The 21,107-nt window shown below is 44.6% G+C and overlaps 1 protein-coding gene across 1 annotated transcript; it reads left to right on the top strand.

The window, feature by feature from the left end:
* Nucleotides 1-473: 473 nt before the first annotated feature.
* tsc1b (TSC complex subunit 1b) lies at nucleotides 474-20,108 on the top strand. The gene is made up of 22 exons (XM_062412842.1): nucleotides 474-556; nucleotides 4,280-4,499; nucleotides 4,704-4,807; nucleotides 4,947-5,099; nucleotides 5,412-5,556; nucleotides 5,910-6,064; nucleotides 6,147-6,220; nucleotides 6,318-6,496; nucleotides 6,880-6,998; nucleotides 8,132-8,297; nucleotides 8,410-8,531; nucleotides 9,067-9,157; nucleotides 9,446-9,553; nucleotides 10,232-10,874; nucleotides 12,514-12,557; nucleotides 13,415-13,581; nucleotides 14,233-14,415; nucleotides 14,525-14,635; nucleotides 15,532-15,654; nucleotides 16,167-16,354; nucleotides 16,648-16,821; nucleotides 17,165-20,108. The coding sequence occupies exons 2-22, from the start codon at nucleotides 4,391-4,393 to the stop codon at nucleotides 17,853-17,855; spliced, it is 3,849 nt and encodes a 1,282-aa protein (XP_062268826.1). The 5' UTR covers nucleotides 474-556; nucleotides 4,280-4,390; the 3' UTR covers nucleotides 17,856-20,108.
* Nucleotides 20,109-21,107: the final 999 nt, after the last annotated feature.

Genomic DNA, 21,107 nt, shown 5'->3' with positions numbered 1-21,107 from the left:
ATTATTATGACTGGTATCATCAGTTCTTTTCTCCAATGGAGGTTTATTTATTTTATTCCAGACCAGTACTAACTTTATTTTTTTAATTTGACGAAGAAGATGAACATTTGACAAATCTTTGTCTCAGTTTCCTCAAACATAACACATTTGATTTTTATTAATTTGGCAAAGAAAATGAACCTGGTGGGATAAAAAATAAGACTAATTTGCGCGTGCGCTGTGCACATGTGGGTCACGCGAAACCGCATTACACTCACTCCATCCCTCCACCAATGAGGAGACGGGAAAAACAATATTAGCTTTGCAAACACAGGCGAAAACCCCGATGTGCCCGGGCGCTGGTGACACTTCAGAGTCACTTGGTGTAATTTTTGTAACTTATTCTTCACATTTCTTGCGGTAAATCAGTCGCTAAAGTTGGGTGTTGCGGCTCGCGGCGGCGCTAACTTGTGGGATTAGTTCGCATGCAGCCCCGACAGCGGAGGGTGACAGCGGTGGGATGGGCTGTGAGGTGTTCAAGATGGCGGCGCCCTGTGGAGTGCAGCGTCTCTAACAGGTAAACAGCTCCGATTATTCACAGCTAACTTGCTTTCCCCCGCAGCGAATCTCGTCCCCGGGGACCCGTGTGGTCCACCGGGGGCTGGCGGGCCTCCGTCTCCGCCGGGTGGCCGCGGCTGACAGGCGGGATGAGCCCCGGACCGAGCGCGGGGTCGCTGCTGCCAGCTAACGTTAGCTCTCCGGCGGTGGGACTGGCTTGTTTTCCCGAGTGATGGGGTTTAACGTGGATGTCGGTGCTTTCAAGCCGCCTCATCGGGGGCTCGTCTGGCGTGTTCGGTTCGCCGCGGGTCGGGTTCGTTCGGGACAGGCCGCCCGGGTGGTTCTATTAACGGGGGGATGAAGTAAAACCCAACCCTGCCCATTGTTCTCTGCGAGTTGTTTACGACAAGCAGCAGCAGCAGCCTGTGGTCAGTCCGCACACAGCAGCAGCTTCTCCTGCAGCTGCCGTCACCCTGCACCTCATTCCGCTGGGCCACGGGGCCACCAGGGCCTCGGTGCTTGCATCACTTCTACTTCTGCTTCATTTCAACACCAACATCATCATGCATCTCTCTGCTCGTTCAAACTATATCCTGCAGCTGCATTGCAACTTGAAACAGCCTGACTTTGTTTTTCCTGTCATCACATCACCCGTTCATATCCTGAGACACACGTTCACTTTAACTTTTATTTATTTAAAAGGCACAGTTTACATTCATGCATTTGAGCACAATGGTTCATATACATGCACCAGAGTTAAGTCCCTTAGATTAATTTTTAATCTGCACTCTCAGGCAGGTTGATATTAAAAAGAGAACGGACAACAAACCTTTATACACATGCATGCTGAGTCAAGATGAGGACATATTTGAGTTATCATTGTTTTTACAGAATTGGAAAATGAGTTAAAAGCAATGTTCCTTAATCTTACGTTTACAGTGTTCCAGGTTATGTCACTGTTATCTACAATAATACATTTATACAATACTGCAGATCATTTAAAAAATGGCTTTAACAACCTTTAATGTCTAAACACACGCTGCTTTACAAGAATTTGGACAAAATTGAACACAGTCTAAAATAAGCTGGCGGCCTCCTGATCTAAATTAAGGGTCCTGAGGTGGCAACACTGCTGGATCCCTTCTGTCGGGGTGAGCGTAGGTCTCAGTCCAGTGGTTTCCAGGGAATGGGACTGGTTTGAGTAGTAGCTGGCCAGTTGACAGGTTATGATCAGATCCTTCGATGCTAACCTGCATTCACTCTCCCTAAGAAGTGAACTCAAACCCCAGAATCAAACCTGAAGTTACTTCGCTGACCACAAATCCCACTTTGCCTCGCAGGGCCCTGAACAGGTCAGTTAGGTGGCTGGTAGACATTTTTCTTGAAATTGACTGGCCAGGTTGTTTTTCTCTCTGATTCCACTTTAGAATATTTGCACAGGGGAGTAGGAGCCTGTCGGTAAACGCTTGCACTGAGCCAGATGTTATTTCTAGTGTGTACATGGGAGCGTCCGGGCCACATAAAGGTTCTTTGTTTCGTCCTGAGCTTATCCCAAACTACCCGGGACCACACTGAGGGTGGCTCCTGTGCCACTGACCTGTCCCTGCAAGAATGAAGCGGGGGGGGGAACCCACCTACATTTCAATCCACTGCCCGCACCCCCCGCCTCCCAGCATGACTGGGCAGTTAATTGATAACAGGTTGGGTTTTCTTGTTGGGATTCAAAAAGCAGGGACGTCGTATTCCGGTTCTTTTCATCTTGTGTTTATTTGTTGTGAGTGAGAGTAGCTCGAGGGCAGGGTCTCCATCCGACATATGACTTCAGTGGAAATGAGATCAAATGTGCTGGAAATCGTTTAATTCCTTCGTGTCTCGTTTTCTAAATGACCTCCTGTTGTATTGGAGCTTTTTTTTCGGGGGGGGGGGCTGGTGGAGGACATGTGACTGTGTTGAAAGATTTGTTATTCGTCACTGATGAAGTGCTAATCATCCTTTAGTGTGTTGAGTGTGTGGCCAAGGTGTTGAAAAACAGAGTGACGCGATCTCCCCTGTTGGGCACAAACACCCTGAGGATAATGACCTGCCTATCTACATTATCTGGGCCTGTTTTTCAGATGGAGATTTGCATGACTCTGCTTTAATTCAAACTAGTGACTCAGCGCTGCGCCTAAATATATTACACAGAATACAAATAGACTATTAACCTGAAACCGTAAACATGTTTTCATGCCTGTTCTTTCTGTGGTTTGATAACTGTTAAATTAAACAGTCCCTATTGAATGTAGGTCATTGACAGTAAACAGGAAGGATTGAAATGGGTTGCGGGGTCAGAGGAGGTTTGTATTTGTGCGGTTGCGATTCTGCTGACGAACTCTGCAGTAGATTGTCCGATGTGTTCAGGAAAGTCACTGGAGTGTTTTGGCGGAGGACAGCGTCTGGTAGCAGCAGGAGGCAGGACTTGATTTATGACTTCCACTCAGGAGATTGCATGTTTTTGTCGACGTCACATTGACACCAGCGTTGGCTCTTATCACCAGAAGCTCTAGAATCTCATTGTCTTTCCAAGTTGACATCTTTGTCTTCGACATGTATGGCTCTGTTTTTTATGCTGATACACACTTTTTGCTATCTTGTGTCTTAACCAGTGTAGTTTTTTCAGGCAATCACAGCAAAGCGTGTGTTTCACTGGTATTAGTGATGTTTACATTATGTATGTCTTATTTGCACATGCTGCAAAGGGATTCCACATAAAGTTATGGTTTATAATACACTGTGTATGTACAAATGATGAATATATTGGATTTGTTTTCCCATGAAGAGTTGTTGACTTGACTGAGGTGCTGCACCACACCCTCTGCACTAAATGCATGTCGTAACAGTAAACAGTCATAATTATGTATAATGCAACAGGTTTATTTTACAATTGACATTAGTTCTCTGAGAATCTCTTTCATATTTGAGCAAAATATGTTTTATGATTGAAATATCCTGAATCAAATGGAATCAGGACCTCGTGAATTGTACCTTGCGTGTTAAGTTTGACTCTGTGTGACCATTTCATTGATTGCAGACTTATTTATGGGGTCAGTGTCAATGAGCGTGTGCCATTCCACCTTCGAATGTGGTCTGGGTGATCAGACCTTAATGCATCATGGGTGAGCTCACACTTTGAGCTGTCCACCTGTGACCGTATCACCAGAGGCGATTGTTAATACCAGGTCTGAACCGGACCTTTGTCACTTAATGAAAGCAGCTCAATGGCTCTTATATATATATATATATATATATATATATATATATATATGGTTCCTTATCAGGCACGACGTCAAGGTCTGTTTAATTAAGTTGGTAAAAGGACATAAGAGTTGTAAAAAAACTGGATACTAAAGATGGAGTCACAGAATTCATGGAATGGAAATAATCATTTATATTTAATTCAGTTGGACTCAAACTGAGGCTCCATTGGGATTCAGTTGCGTGTTTAACAACAATAAATGGTGTCCTTGATATAAATGGTATATAGATTCAATGTGACAACATCATGGGGACAACATTTTTCAATTCCCTTCAAACTTCTTCATTCTTCATGACTAATTCATTTAGATGAAGGTCATTTAATCATTGCCGATGACAGATTAAAAGAAAATTCCTGCACAGCGTCCCTATCGTCTTGTGTGACCATTAACCCTCGATCAGAGCTCTGACTAACTCTGGGAAATCTTTATGTCCTGTTGTGATGCAGAGGTGCCTGGAGACTGTATCGGAGGGTGGGCCCAGGAGTCCTCCAGGCAGGCAGGGACTGACACCTTGACAGAGAGACACTGCCTCCACCTCCTGCACTGCCACCGCCACCATGGCCAGGGAGCAGCCCAATGTGGGGGACCTCCTCCCACTCCTGGAGACCTCCGACCTCCACCAGCTAGAAGAGATCCGAGGCCTTATCAATGAGCAGCTGAGCACCGGTAGGACCATTTGGATTGATTCATGTCAGCGTGATTTGTCAATGTGGTGAGGTTTTGATTGATGGATAGATTGCACCAGGCGGCCTTTATCATATCCTTTTTATTATCGTTTGGTTGACGAGTCATTGTCTTTTAACATAAGTTTCATATTTATTATACCCGTCTCGAAAATGAATAATTTATTTCTCCCGTTTTTTCTTAAAGAGCGAGGGTCCATGCTGCTGAACAGCCTGGTGGACTACTTTCTGGAAACTAATTCTACCCAGGCCATGCATATCCTCTCCTCAGTCAGAGAGCCACATGATAAGGTGAGAACCATCACAACATAATCCCGGTCACAGGATTTAAAGTTTAAGGTCAAATCAATTTATTCCAGTGAAATCACTGCTGCAAGAGTAACTGCTTGAATCTGAACCTGCTGCACCTCCTCTCCCGACTTCCTCACAGCACCTTCTGGACAAGATGAACGAGTGCATGACCAAGCAGGCCTGCCGTCTGCCCACCCTCACCCTGCTCGGCCATGTAATCCGCAAGCAGCCGTCCTGGATCCACAAGATTGCCCGATACCCCCTGCTGCTCTCACTGCTCAAATGCCTCAAGGTAGCGGCCCAGTTATACACAAAGAAATCTCCTCGCTAGGGGTTGAGAGGTTATAGGATGAGAATTATTTATTCAACAACTGAGCTTTTCATTGTGTGTTTTTATCATTGTCGAGGCACGTCAGGCAAAAGCCATTTATTTGATCTGCACTGACCTTTTTGGAGGCTGGCTTTATGTAGCTTCTATGGAACAAGTTTTATAGTTAGTTAAAATTAAGTTATACATTTTTAAGTAAACATTTCCTTATACGTTCGATGCAGAATGTTAGCAATTAAACCTGTCACTCAAGTTCCCACAAATTCTCCTTGGCAGACGGATGCGGACGTAGTGGTGCTGATAACCGGAGTGCTGGTTCTGATCACCCTGCTGCCCATGATCCCTCAAGCGGGGAAACAACACCTGTGGGAGTATTTTGACATCTTCGGCCGCCTGGCATCCTGGAACCTTAAGAACCCGGGTAGGAACCTCTATCTTGCTTACCTGAAGCTAAAAAGTAGACAGTTGCTGAAGGGGGAGAGCAGTCGTCCTCCAGTGGTTCGATCCCAGTCTCCCCATCTGCTTTCTGAAGTGTCCTTGGGCAAGATACTGTATCCAGAAAATCCCCGAAGAGAATCAAGTGCTGCCCGTAGATACACTGTATGAATGTGTGAATGTCAATGTACTGTGTGAGTGGTCATCAAGACTAGGAAAGATTCTATATTAAATACAGAAATAGACGATTTACACTTTGAGCCTTTTTCTTGAAAGTATCTTGCGGTGTGACGAATATGTTTTGCCGGATTTCACATTTGTGGCTTTTTACACATTCAGGTCATATTTCGGAGGTTTATCTAATCCATCTGCACGCCAGCGTCTATTCCCTCTTCCACCGCCTCTACGGCATGTACCCGTGCAACTTTGTGTCCTACCTGCGGTCCCACTACAGCATGAAGGAGAACATGGAAACGTTTGAGGAGGTGGTAAAGGTGAGAACTTTCCGCTGCTGTTCTTCATTAAGGTTTCTTTGTAATCTGTAATATACATTTTGTGTCCTATCTTTCCACTCAGCCGATGCTTGAACACGTTCGTATACATCCTGAACTGGTGACTGGAACAAAGGACCATGAGCTTGATCCCACAAGGCAAGTCGCACGCTGCGTTAACCAAACCAAGGAACAATTTGGTGTTACATCTTCTCTACTTCATGACTTTGACATGCGGTGCTGTGTTTCTCTGTAGGTGGAAAAAGTATGAAATCCATGATATCGTCATCGAATGTGCCAAAGTGTCTCTAGACCCCAAGGAGGCCTCCTGTGAGGAGGGTTACGCCACCATGCCTGAGAGCTTTTACCCCCAAATCCACATGCGACCACAAGACTGCACTTCCAGCCCCTACACAGACCTCCACAGCAGCTACGGTCAGAAAACATCTCAGATATTTATGAAACCTGACCAAGCTGGAACAATATTGGATTTTTAAGGATTTTGCTGATGTTAACTTTTTCTCTGGTGTTATTAGTATTTTTTTATACACAAATTCATGATGATCAATATATGTATTTCCTTTTTGTTGTATATATAAATCTTTCCTGTTTTTCACTACTCTAACGTTTATAACTCAAAACAATAAGTTATAACTAGGATTGATCTCAGCAATTCCATTTTATTTCCCAAATTAAACATTGTTTTCTCTGACTGGTTTAAATCACAAACATTTAGCAGCAGTTTCCAAAAGAGCATAGAAACCTGCATGTTTCATCCATTTAACGATTGATCAGGCTATTTTTCTTCCCGACAACAGGAAGCTCTTCTTCGACCCCATTCTCAACTCCACGGCAGCCGCTACCCCCGCCCCTGTCCTTGCCCCCCTTCTCAGGGACACAGCCCTCCTCCCGCAGCCCACCGACCTCCAGACGCCAGGTAACATCATCCATAATCCGCTCAAACGCTGTCAAAATCCTGGTTTAATACACAAGACTGGTCCGAAACTGATGATCAGAGGTAATACCAGAGCACTAGGTCGTCAAGCTTCTGTTTGCTGCTTGCTGTCATACACCGGGTCATGTTTACATTTCAAGTATCATCTGTCACATGTGGTGAGTTAATTGCTTTCCTTCAGAATCCCCCACAAAGCCCTCAATTAGAGCAACCACTGACTACCATGTTTCGTAAGGCGTGGATAGAAAGTGAGCAGACAGGTGGTGTTTTGACAGAGCGTTAGGTCAAGCTTCAGGAATTACAAGGCATCTTCGACCTGATACCCCTCTGTAGAAGCCCCTGAGGGTTGGTTACGTAGCAGATACTGTCTCTGACTTTCAATTATTGGCCCGGCCACATGAAGCAGGGGTCTGGGTGTTGTTCTGCCCCCTGGGGTCCATCTGAGGATTTGTCTCTGCGACCCAGTAATTACAGAAGTTGTGGAATCTGGGTCGTGATCATAAAATCAAGTACTTTTAATTCGCTGTTTTCCCTGAGTCACTTCTTAAAGGGTCTGCTCACAAAAGTTATAAATAGATTTTCACACACAGGCTCTCGTGAACTCTGCTGAGTTGTTCTTGTTGGTTTGCTGTATTGAGTTAAAAGTTAATACAAATCCAGATTAAACCAGGACTGTTTGTTTAGGCAAATACCACTGGGACTAATAAAGTACTTGCATAACCAGGTGATGATATAACAACTTTTATTATTAATCAGCTACCCAGTACGTTTGTAATGCGTAGATCAATTTGCAATTGGAGTTATTATCGGTCGGGGCTCCATCCCCTGATTGCACCTGAGCAGACTCTGGCTGGCCAAGTTTTCATATCTAGGATATTTTATCTTCATTTCTGGATAGTGGGATGAAGTAGAGAAGTGTCCTCAATTTGTATTTACAGTCCATAGTATGAAATTACAGTAAGAATGCAGTTAAAGATTGGAAATGGGAAAATGGCTTAATAAAGTATCAACACGAAATCCAATCAGCATGTTTCTTCAATTTGGAAATAACGTAATTTATTGAGCTTTTATTTAATTCGCATGTTTACCTTGTTTCTGGTCTTTTGTTGTTGCAGAACTCGACCTGTGAACTCAACTCTTCCTGCGGGGGGAAGGACCCTCTGTGGAGCCCCTCCTCGTTGTGTGGCATGGCCACACCCCCTTCCTCCAGGGGCATGTCGCCCAACTTGGAGCTCTCCCACAGTGCCTCACACCTTCCCAGCCGCTTCCACTGCACATCAGGTACAAGTTACATCATGTGAAGATATTTCAATCTGCACCAGTGGGGGTTCTTTAATGTTGAACTTGAGTGACGCTGTGGAATTTTGATTTCTGATTTTTTTGGTCTGAGCAGGAGGGAAAGGAACGCCTGCCTCTAGCACTCCAGCCACCTCTTCCCCACCACCCACCCTATCAGATGACTTTCCCATAATCTCATTACCAGGCAGCACAGTCCAGTCCAGTCCCCCAAGAAAGGTATGTTGTCTCCTCTCCCTTTTAAAAACATGTCCTTGGATCTCTCCTAGTTTTCAAACTGTCTCCTCAGTGAGTTTGTAATGTGAAGGAATCACTAAAAGACAAATATCCAGAAGGACTTAATGAAAAGCCAGTTGAATACTTTTCCTTTTTGCGTCAATCAGAAACATCCAAACAAATATGAAAAACACGCCAGACATTTGAAATTATCTCATTAGTCACTTTGAAAACTAATTTCCTTGACAGTAGGAGGCAAATTGCTTTTTCTAATATGTTTTAAAGTCTTCCATTTGTGCTCAGAAGTTAACGAATAAGTTAAAAGAGAGTAATTAAAGCTGTTTTTAATGATTTTTAGTTGTAGTTAAATTAAAAGCCTCTATCTGTCAGGAACTTGAGTTAAAGTGGTTTGCAAAAAGACAGTGAGAAGCATTAAATGCAGAGTCTCTATTTCTGACCTGCAGGTTATTACATTAACCAAACCCGGAGTGAATACAAGAAATACTAGAATAAAACTCTCAATGCTGTGACTTCTCAGGATCGCAGACAAGGAGAGAGCAGTAAACCCACGCTGGTGCGTCAGGAGCCAGTGAAAGACACGGAGAAGAGTTCAGAGATAACAAATAGAGGTGAGTCATGATGAGTCTAATTACTGCAGTTTATTGCATTAAATTTAACAGTAGATGACTTTTTACAGGCCTGAACTCATGCAATATAATTTGGACTTGGCTCGACTGAGCTCTCTGGTTGGTGGACCTCTCTTTGTGATTCCAGACGAGGAATTATTGGATCATAAGTTATATTGAAGGTTGAAATCACCGTCCCCAAAATAACCACACCAGATTTGTATTGCTTGTTTTGGTATTTGTGCTTTTTTCGAGTGGATCTTTTTTCTGATGCAGATGTTTCATCCGTAGATGCCGGAGCTGCTGAGAATATCTCCATGACTTTAACAGAGTTGTCGGTCTTCATGAAGAAACAGGAGCTGGAGCTTCAGCTGAGAACAGAGAAGGAGAGGGAAGAGGGTGAGCATCCGTTTAAGTCTGTGTGTTTGTATTTATGTATTTATCTCATAGAACCAGATCCTAGCAATTTGTTAGTCAACTTCCTCAAGAAAAGAATCCATAAAAATTACCGGCATCTCAAGTTATAGAAAACGGCAAAATGAGATGTCAAGGTAGTTGGGAAGGTGTGTGTGTGATTCATAGACATATTTATAAAGATGGCCGACATGAATCCTCCAGAAAATGAAGCCAAAACATGTGGATCACCCCCTGGTGGCTGGTTGCTGTATAGGTTCTAAACCGTGGACCAAAAAGCCAACCAATACATTCATGTTACCTGAAAACAACACTAATGGAGCAGGAGGGAAAAGAGTGAGAGCAAAAAGGTGCCCCTGGGACCCCTACAAATATATTCTAGAGAAGATGCCATACATCGCTTGAATTTATCTCAACTGAAAAATAAATATAGACCTACATATATCCATGGGAACCAGTAAATGGACATTTCATAATTAAAAATATATACAAACGAAAGTCCTAAAAATCCTTGATACACATAGATCTCTGTTTAGATCCCTGTGTGTCTAAATCCCACCTGTGTAATAAGCAAATGCACCTTTTGACCCCTGTTGTGGGTGTTGGACTGTTAAATAGAAGATGCATAGGTTCATGTTGAGCTCTGTCTTGTTTCTGCTGCAGCTGCCATCACAGAGGAGCTGCTGAAGATCACTGAAGATACACAGGAGCTGCAGGGCCTGAGGGGCTTCGACTCCCCTTTCTATCACACCACTGAGACTCTGACTGGCTGTCAGGCACAAGACAAGACCCACTCCAACGCCCAGCCCGAGGGCCCCATCCGCGACCCCCAGAATGTGTCAACACCAGACAAAGCGGAGAACACGGCAAGCACCAGCGGGGTTGGCAGCGAAAGAGGAGGTGGAGGAGCAGGAGGAGACAGCAGGAGTTCAGCCCTCGGCCTAGAGCAGTCTTGGTCTTTCCAGTCCTGTTTCACCCCGATCGATCACCACCTGCACCGGAGTCCCTCAGCCCCAGACGACGAGATGGGCAGGTTTGGGATGTTCTCCCCGAGCCCGTGCAGCAAGACGCCGGCCCCGGTGCCCTACGAGTCGTTTTTCGACCTGGCTCTGCCCAGGGCGGCTTCGCTCTTCGTGGGCCAGAAGACGTCGGAGGCGGTGCACAAGGCGGCGATGGAGAAGCTGCTGCAGCAAGAGGAGGGGTTGGAGGACGGGGAGGAGGAAGGGGTAGTGGCTGCTTCACCACTGGAGGTGCTGGATCGCCTAGTTCAGCAGGGGAGCGACGTCCACGATAAAGTTCTAAAGAGGTGAGGGGCCTGATCTTGAATCAGCCTTTAGCAACCTTGTAAAATGTGATAGTATTTTAATTATACGAGTACACGGCCCATTGTAAACTTGTCTGTTTGGATAGACCTGATTGCTTAATCTGTGTTAAATGTGAGTGTAGCTTTCTTTCTAAAACTGCTAAAGTGACCTTCAGTAATTGAGCCATGGCAAGTGAAGACTTGCCTGCTGGACTCCACAGATCACTGAAGCTCCACTCACTACGCAGAACCCCGAACTAGAGAATCCGTTGTTGCTGTTCTCTATCTACGTTGACGAGTCCCAGCCGCTGATGCTGCAGAGAACTGGTCGCCTATTTATTCGAAGTTTATTTATATTGATTCTATCACGTGTCCAGATCTCTGTAAAATCTACACTGCTCTTCAACTGCACTTTCTACACAGTTGTCGAAAATCATAAATGCTATTGACCCATGTCTGTTTAATGGAGAGGATTGTGAGATACTGCAGTTGCTGTGAATGTGTCGTCGATGTGAAGCTGGTGTTGATCACTGAAGAAACCCAGGAGTGTGTTTTGATGTGCAGTTCACTCTGCCGAGGCTGCTTGGGTTGTTTCCAGTCTGTTTCAGTGGCCCAAAGGAAACACCCAGTAGAGAACAAGTCTGACATTGTTCAGGAGCTGCCACCCCCTTCTTTCGACACACACACACAGACACACACACACACACACACAGAGTGCACCAGTCCTCCAAACCCAATGGCACAACAGTAGAGACAGTGTCAGCAAAGTCAGCGCCGGCCTCAGAACAATCAATTCAGTCGCTCATCACCGTCACATTTGAACAGCTTCACCAGAGACAAACACGGCCGATGGAGCGAGTGATGTCACCTGAAACACAAACCAGCAAGTCACTTTATTCCAAACTGGACACTCGCAGTAGTTAATGTGACGAAATCTATATTTTCACCCTCTTGGTTTAGATACATAATGTGAAACGAGCTTGATTTGACCTGTGAGAAAACGGTCTTTAGAGCTGGAAGGTGGATTTTGTCTCTGATGGACAGAAGCAGACTTAACTGTTACCGCCTGCTTCCAGTCTGTGTTTCAATCTAAGTGGCTGCTGGCTGCCGCTTCGTCTTAAACAGTCGGACAAAGTATCCGTCTATCTTCTCCTATTACTTTCATTATAAACGCTAATTTGCTTATTTCCTCTATAATAATATCTTATCCTATTACCTTCATTATAAACGCTAATTTGCTTATTTCCTAAAATGTCAAACTTACAAGTATGTATTCTGTGAATTTAAACGTATTATTAATTCAGACAAGAGAGTTTTAAACACAGTATCTTGGGTTTGATAACTCCATGATACATTTATAAGAGACGAAAATTCGAAATATTCGAATATACATTTCTCATAAAGTGTCTCATACAGTTTTTTACGGTGGATATTTAAGTTCTGCAAAGTTTAAAACTTCCATAGTTTGTGGTAAAAGGAGATTCTGCCCCCACAGAAAACACAGAAGTTCTTGAAGCCCCTTTGACACCTTGATATTACAATGCCTCACATTTGCATAATGAATACTGAGAGCAGCTTAGGAACAGAAAAACCCCAGAAAACACTTTTTATAAACAGTTTTTCTCTCTATCTCCCTTCACAGATTACCTTTGCCAAGTAAGTCAGCTGACTGGACGCACTTTGGAGGTAAAGCACTAACACAGCAACACTGTTGCACACTGATAAAAGAGGCTATTATAGAGGCTGCAGATGGAGCATTATTTAGGCCATGACTAGGTATTCATCACGAGCGCTTGAGACATAAACAGCAAGTGAAAATGCTGCCAGGCCGGACAGGGAATCTGTTTAAGCCGAGGTTATTCAGAACACAGAGTTCCCACAGTCATGCAGATCACGGATCAGGTCAGAAACTTAGATGTTTTTAGCTGTTTGGAATTTTCTTCTTCACTCGGCTTCCCAGAGCAGGAATCAGATTTTCTCCAGCTGCAGTTCACGACAAAATAGAAACACTGTGATTTTGCTCAAGTCTTTGCCAACTTGGAATAACAACTCTGGAATTGAATCATCTCCCCTGTTTTTTTTTTTCATAACAACTAACACAAAGCTCCTGTCTATTCTCTTGACTGATCTGATTCTCCAGAGGAAAAACATTTTCTCTGCTCTCTTTCCATTTATATATCGTAAAAAAATGATTCTGTTTATCTTAAATTATGTTTGACAATTTTATGATTTGTATTTTTTAATCTTGATTGAACAGCATTTTACACATTTTAAACATATTGTCAAATTGTGTGTGTGTGTGTGGCTAAGTGTGTGTGACTGATCAGCTAATTTTTTTAAGTTCAACAACAAAATCTCACAACTGATAACAGAGTTTTGATTATATTTCACACGTTTATGTACAGTAATTTCTTCACTTATATTGACACAATATTAACCGTGCTATTTTTGGCATCCCACACTTGAATGATAATTGATCCCATTCCTGGCAGTGTGTGTGTGTGGCTCTGTTAATTACGTTATTATTATCATGACCTCCCCAGGCTCTGCTCCGCTGGACGAGCTTCACACGCTGCGCAGCCAGCTGCTCCTGCTGCACAACCAGCTGCTGTACGAGCGCTACAAGAGGGAGCAGCACGCCGTCCGCAACCGACGCCTCCTCCGACGCATCATCAACGCCACTGCACTGGAGGAGCAGAACAATGCTATGGTGATTTGCCCTTTTAAGCACCTTTCTAATTTCAGGACTTATAAATACCAACTGTGCTTGAATTAGACAAAAGGTGTGTAGTAGTCTTTGTTTCTTTAGATGCAGCGACACAGAACAATAAGACGAGTGTTTACAGGTTTTATTCTTCAGCAACCTCTTTGCATTTTGATCAGCGAGAGGAGAAAGAGCAACTAAATTCTTCAGAGGTTTCTACTGATCGCTGAGGCATTTGTGCCGCTTCATGACTCCAGCTGTCAAATCTCTTCTACAGTCAGGTCTCATCTGCAGCTTGTCGCAGAGGAAATTGAACTGAAACTGTTTTGTTTGCGCCTATTCAGACAGATTATTATTATTGTTTTCAACAAGTGATGGTCACAAAGAAGCCATGAGGGCTGTTTTGTCAGGAAGGAAACATAAACAAGGGGGAGGATCGTTGGCACATTCATGCAGCAATCAACTGAAAGACTCATTCGTTTTCTGCGGAAATGTTGCCCGCTGATTTTGTATTGTTGAGAAAAATGTGTGCGAGCCTCTTTGTGTGTGTTCATCGCTATTCTCACAAAAACTTGTGGCACAGACTGTTGCAACTGCCTTAAACATTTCGATATTTATAATATCTGTGTGTGTGTCTGTGTGTGTGTGTGTCCCCAGAAGGACCAGCTGAACCTGCAGAGTGTGGACATCTTGTCTCTGAGGGAGAGTCTGCAGGTGGAGCAGCAACGGTACAGGCAGCTGTGGGATGACAGGGAGACTGTGGTGACCAGGCTCCATAGTCAGATCAGGCAGCTGCAGCAGGGTCGAGACGACTACTACACCAAGAACCAGGAGCTCCAGGTACACAAAAACACACACTCATACACACACACGGACACGTTTGGACAAATAACAGTACACATATTCAGTACAAATACGTCTTTAATCCAAAACTGTCTTGTGTCTCCAGAGTAAGTTACAGGAGGGTCAGAAAAGGATGGATGACCTGGAGGCGGAGCTTCAGAGAGCCAACAACAAAGTGTGCCACACCGGTCACCTCCTCAACCAGACGGCCATCAAGGTAAAGCTGCCTTCTTCTTTCTTTGTCGGACCTTAAAACCAAATGCTGCTTTTTACACAGAAGGTCTTTATCAACATTTTTGATTGGTACTATTTTGTCAGGTGTTCAAACATAGACTTATTTTAAATCAGCGAGAGATTTCAAGCTCTGCTCTTTAGGCTCATCCACAGATTTAATTTCCCTCCCTACTGTTTTCTAAATGGATGCACTTGGAAGGACAGCAAAAGCAGTGGCAGACAGTTGGGTCAGACATGCAGGGGGTTACGACACACACCCCCCCCCCCCTCCTTCCCACCCTTGTCCCCTCACCTCTCTGTAGTCTGTCCCGGGGCTTAGTTGCCTTGGAAATGTCATCTCTCGCCCTCTATTTTTAGGTCAGTGACGTTGGGGATCTGGGTGTTATTCTGCCTCCCGGGGTTTTTACAGCTCTGTTTTGCTCCTCTGACCCAGACTGAACCGAAGTCCTGACAAACAAGGAGCCGTTGATTCAGGGAACGGGCATTTCAAATCAGACAGCAACCACAGAGTCGAGTAGAGATCCTAATTCATGGAATGCGGACAACAAGAATACAAATTGTGGAATCGGTTTAGCCGCGAGGGCAGATGGGATTGAATTTTTTTAATTTTTTTTTAGGATAATTGTCACATGGCAGCTGTAGAGTGAAACATTTCCCCTTTTAAACAACCTCATAGTGAATTCTGTCATAAACCCCAATGAGCTTCTTCTGGTGATGTTGAAGCATCTGCACAACTCTTGTTGAGTCTCTGATGAATTCATAGATGATTATCTCCTAAATCATCTTGTGAAGTATAACCCAGATATTTGTGGACAGGTATTTGTAGCATAATCGCTGTTTTGCCCTCCGTCGTCATTGTTTGTCTCGTGTGTCCTTCAGCTGAGCAACAGCGAGAGCACCCAGCAGCAGATGAGCTTCCTGAACAAGCAGCTGCTGCTCCTCGGGGAGGCACATAAGCTGTCCATGCAGGAGCTACACCACAGCGGCGGCGATAATGCAAAGGTACAGTGCAAGTGTGTGTGAGTCAGAATCAGTGAAATGCAGGGAAGTCGTACTGTGGGGGAAAAAAGGGGAAACTAATTGGGTTTGTTTGGCATCAAGTCATAACGACTGAATCGTTTTAACCTCAGGCAGGAAGCTAACTTCATCTGAACTATGAGGATACACTCGCATAGTCAGGGGTTTGTGTTCATTTCTCATGAAGTATATAAGATAAACTATTGTTGTCGAATTGTGTGTTTTGGCAGGTTCAGTTAATGCTGCTTTTTCCTTTTTAATTGAATCACCCTTCATCGGTTTGCATCCCTGATACAGTAGTTTGACGTAGAAAACTACATAAGTGAACATGATAAAGGTCCAAGATTCATTCACTGTAGAGTCATAATAAAAATCTCTGTAAAGTTCCTCATTCATCTTTCATCATTGTGTTTTTCTTCATCCCTCCTGCGCCTCCTGCTCCTCCTGCTCCTCCTGCTCCTCCTCCTGCTGCTGTTGACAACGACCCGTCGCTCCAGGAGGCCCGGATGCTGCAGGCGTCTTACGGGAAAGAGGTGGAGACGTTGAGGCAGAGTTTGTTGGTTCAGGGTCAGAAGATGGAGGCAGCGCAACAGAGAGTCGGCGAGCTGGAGACGCACCTCTCCAAGAAGGAACACCTCATCGCCGAGCAGAAGAAGTTCCTGGAGGATGTGAAATGTCAGGCGAAGTGAGTTTGGTTCCTGGAGGCCTCTTCAGTTGAGGTTCATCGGCACAATAATAACTCCTGTAAACGTGGAGACATTAAACTAGATACAACACAACATATATGTGTTTGTATTTAAAGCGGCAGCTACAAACCTGTGTAAACATGCTGGAAATCAGTCACCTGTCTCTATGCCTGTTTGTACAATCTGTCACCTCCATCCCTCTGCTTGTCTTTTAACCGCCTCTGTTCTCGTGTTTTCTTTCCCCCTCTTCTCATCTGTTTCCTCGAACCTGGTGTCGTGTCTCCGTGTTCAGGTCGGAGCTGCAGGCCTCAGACAGCAGACATCGGGCTCAGAGGAGAATCACTCAGCTGCTGCAGACCGAACTCCTGCAGCTCTACAGCCGAGTGGAGATGGAAGCTCCAGCCAGCACTGCTGCCAGCTTGCCACCAGGGGGCAGAGCTGACCCACACACTCTTGCTGACACCAGGTCAGACTCAGATCTCACAGTAACACAATCACACATCACATTTTTATTAACATGGCCTTTGAACACTCAACCTTTGAACCACTATTGGCAGAAAATAGAATGAATGAATATAAAAATGTATGTTTTCATTAGTCTATATGTCCAAAACTAAGAATCGTTATCACCTCGTTCTATCTGCATGTTGCACAGCCATGTTTCTAAAGAAGCGGATACTAACAAACATGCATGGACCCAACATCAACACGTTGTTTAGGGACGTCATGCCTTAAAACGCCTTTACAGCTCTAAACATCTTGACAGAGCAATTATCTCTCCTAACACGTCAATATTGTCCTCTCCTCAGTGTCCCGGTGCCAGATGGACCAAGTAAAAGTCACACCAACGAGGCGGCGGCCAGTAAAACACCACACGACTCCCCTCGGGGCAACGGCAGCACTTTAACGCCAGGGCAACCAAAGGCGAGCCGCTCTTCCAAGTCATCAGCCAACTCTATCAATGGCAGCCAGGACCTGGCCCCGCCCCTGCTGGTGGAGCCCTCGCTGTCCTGTCCCCACGTCAACCCGCTTGCACCCCTGCCCCCCGCCGACGCGCCTCTCACTGTGGGCTCCTACCCCAGTGCCAAGAGCTTCCTGGGCATGAGGGCGCGCGAGCTGTTCCGCAACAAGAGCGAGAGCCAGTGCGACGAGGAGGAGCAGCCGCCGCCTCCGCGCCTTGCGGGCCTCGCCCACGGTCTGAAGACTGAGATGTGTGTGGAGCCACCCTGCCCAGATTATATTGCCCCCGTCAACCCCGCTCCCTGCCCCATTCGGGCACCTCCTGCAATGCCAGCTCCTGCCACCCCGCTCACGGTGCCCACCGTGCCCACCAAGGAGCCCCCATCTGGGCCCAAGCAGCGGGCCTCCAGCCAGGAAAGCCCCCGCAAGAAGGCAGGGGCCGGGCCCGGTGTAGGGCGGGTTCAGGCAGGGTCAGGGCGCCCCCGGCAGCAGCATCTAAAGATCATGGACTACAATGAAACACATCACGAGCACAGTTAAGAGACATAGAACTGAGCCGGGATGGAAAGCGGATGAGGACGGACTTAGGTTGGAAAATGGAGAAGAGCTACAAAATCAGCAAGAGTAACGTGTCTGCTACTCTCCACAATTCAGTGTTATTTGATCCATTCCTCTGAGTGGACAGCAGGACCCCAGACCCCCCCCCCCCCCCACCGTTTCTTTTTCTTTTTATTTATACTGATTCATTCCCCTGAAGAATGTTTGTTTGAGGAGGAGACAGGAAGACTGAGATGCAATGTTACCAGTGAGGATGCTAAACTTATGAGTTGGATCATGAGACAAAGACGAACACGATGTGACACTATAAGTCTGAGATGTAACGATCAACCAAATTAGAAACTTTTCCCAATTGGCTCCAGTTGTGTCGATATGTCCATATTTTGAGAAATCTGTGTTAGTTTTCTCCCTTCGCCCCAAAACGATGGAGGTGAAACATTTAGTTTCTCCCACCCTGCAGCAGTTTGACTTGAAACAGCCTCCTAGTGACTCTGGTTAAGCCTGAAACATGCTTCTGCGTTTTCACGGGCCCGTAAGCGCAAGAGCCCTTCCGGGTCCCTTACGTGCTTATGTATCCCTCCTTACGTGCTGACGGGTGTCGACCCCCTTTTCTAAAATTTACGGCAAAGCTCCGCAAGCTCACTCAGCCCGCAAGGCTGTGATTGGTCTGCTCTACATCCCTTCTGGAGCTGCATTTCCGGTTTCATGCCCCATAATTCCGGCAGAAATCACGGAAGATTTAGAAGAACGAATATGGACCAAATAGAAGAGCACTTGGCAGAAGATATCCGATAGTATGATCACTTGTATAACCTGTCACTGACTGGCGGATTTGTCCGCCAGAAAAAGGCTACGAGGAGCCGCAGTGGCTATGTAAATAAACAATCGACGAAGAAGAAAGAAGGCGTCTCTAAGGTCGTCTCGACAAAAAGCATTACTCCGCCTAGTGTTCTGGCGCGGAATTGCTTTGTAAGACGCACAACGGTTGGGGAAGCATGAATGAAAACGAGTCTTGCGCCACAGCGGCGTGAAAAGACGCAGACGCAGTCGCAGAAGCATGTTTCAGGCTTGAGTCCTCAGACCTCAGATCAGCATTCAGAGCTCTGTGGATTACCCAGAGTGACGTGGGGACACTGTTTTCAGAAACACACTTTGCTGTTATCATTTTTAGGATTTAGTTTCAATGCTGTGAGGATGACAAACAAAGTTCCATTCACCTCTGTTGTCATATTTATCGGATGCAGAATCCTCGGAGACGGTATCTAAAAACATTGGACCAATAAAAACCGAAATCCTCTGCTGTTGTCAAATAAAACTGCAGGAGTTTCAAAATACAAACTTTAAATCAGACATTGTTACATTCTCCTCGATCTTTGGATTGACGACAGACTTGATTCGTGTTTTTGTTTTTCTGCGAGTGTTACAGCGGAGAGCGATGGAAGTGATTGGTGCGAAGAGTGTGTGTGTGTGTGTGTTACTCAGGGGGAAACCTTGAACTGTGACGTTGTTGCTGCTGGACCGACTTAACTTTTTTTCCAAACTACGTCGAAGTGTGTTTTGTTTTTGCGAGCGTGCGTGCGTGAGGTCGCAGGTAACGGCGTCGTGTTGATTCTCCTGTGTCGGAAAAGATGAGGAAAGTGAACGAAATGAAGGAACTGATGAAATTTTATGCATTTTTTTTTTTTTTTTACGAATTCCAAATTGTGTTGTACCTTTTACTTTTTATTCCGCCACCCAAGAGGTGTGCCCACCACTACATATCCGAAATTTGAACGAGACCAGAGACGTTACACAAACCTAAACTCCCAAATATAAAGGTTTATCTTTGGTAAAGATGGCGAGAAAACATTTGTAATCTGACTGGATTCAAATATCTCCAAACAACAGTGGTGTTCCTCACGTGCTGTGTAACAACCGAGACAAACACAGAATTTGTGTCAAACCTAAACTCTCTCTTTTCAAAGTCGTCTAAATCCTGTTGTCCACCGGGAGCTCCTGCTGTCATTTCCTTCTGCCTCGCTATCTAAAGCATGTTCAACAATCCACTTTAAACGCCAACCGTAGTAACAACAGCAAATCAAGACAGAAGGTACAATCAGCACAAAGTGAAGGAACCAGGACTCTGACCGGAGCCGGAGAGCCTGGGACAAAAACGACAAAAAAGGAAGTTCTTAAAGCAGTGGCTTGTGTTTAACTGTGAACAATAAAGATCGTCTTCAATGTTTTGCACTACAACCCTTTGAGTTCTGCTTCTGTTCCTGAATGATGCTCAACGTCATTATGACCAATTAGCTAAGTTTGTTTTGGTGTTTGAACATTTTCAGATATTGAAGATGAGAAGAGGTTAATATTCACATCGGGTGCGATGGAACAAACACGTAAATGAGCCCAAGAGCTGAAATAATTATAGTTAATTATAGACAAAAAAAATCATCTTTTTCCACTTCCAATTTTAATATATCTAACTTTTATTTATTTATTGGTTACCTAAAATCGACAAAACAAGACATTTGAATATATACGTTCAAATAGAGCTGAAGTATTTTATATGATAGTATTTATTGTGCAGGTTGACAAAGAAATCATTTTTTAAAACATAAATCCTAAACATTGCCTTAAAAAGTATAGTTTAAAACTTAAGGCAGCATTTAATACTTCTTCTTCTATTATTATCACTTATTATTTTTTCAGGAACAGGACTAAATTATGACAAATTGTAAAGTGAAGTCAAGGTAAACCAACAACTTAAACGTTATATAAACAATACAATTAGAATTGTCGCTATGGAGCTGCCCATGAAAGAATAGCTACATTAGCTAACCTTGTTTAGATAAGAGCTATACAAATAAAGTTTTCATTACATATAAAGCTAGAGGCTGTACTATATAGATATTATAAACTCAATCGCCCCCTGGTGGTTGGCTGCCATAGCCTCAAGGTGAGAAACCCAGTCTCCTCCATGCTGGTGGTTGGGACATGGATCAAATTTAAAAGTAAACATTTCTCAGATATTTGTCATTCTGGATTATTCCTTATTTCAGGTGTGTTTACTTTTAAGTCATTAATCTCTGCTGCCAATTAAACGGGGCGAAACGCCATGATTGACAGCTGAGACCAGACTCCTGATTGGTCGAGGGAGTGCATAGGCGGGAGTTTTGCTAACCGAATGTCCGGGATATTTTAGCTTCTGCTCTGGACAGCGGGACGAAGTGGAGACACGTCGGACATTTTTAT

This window comes from Platichthys flesus, chromosome 19 (assembly GCF_949316205.1).
Source record: "Platichthys flesus chromosome 19, fPlaFle2.1, whole genome shotgun sequence".
Taxonomy (NCBI): domain Eukaryota; kingdom Metazoa; phylum Chordata; class Actinopteri; order Pleuronectiformes; family Pleuronectidae; genus Platichthys; species Platichthys flesus.
This window is presented reverse-complemented; position numbering and strand designations above follow the sequence as displayed.

Excerpts from the sequence above, each read along its gene's own strand:
- tsc1b (XM_062412842.1), top strand. The coding sequence starts at position 4,391 with ATGGCCAGGGAGCAGCCCAATGTGGGGGACCTCCTCCCACTCCTGGAG. Across the intron at positions 8,298-8,409 it reads CCGCTTCCACTGCACATCAG|GAGGGAAAGGAACGCCTGCC; the intron begins GTACAAGTTACA and ends TGGTCTGAGCAG. Across the intron at positions 16,822-17,164 it reads CACACTCTTGCTGACACCAG|TGTCCCGGTGCCAGATGGAC; the intron begins GTCAGACTCAGA and ends TCCTCTCCTCAG.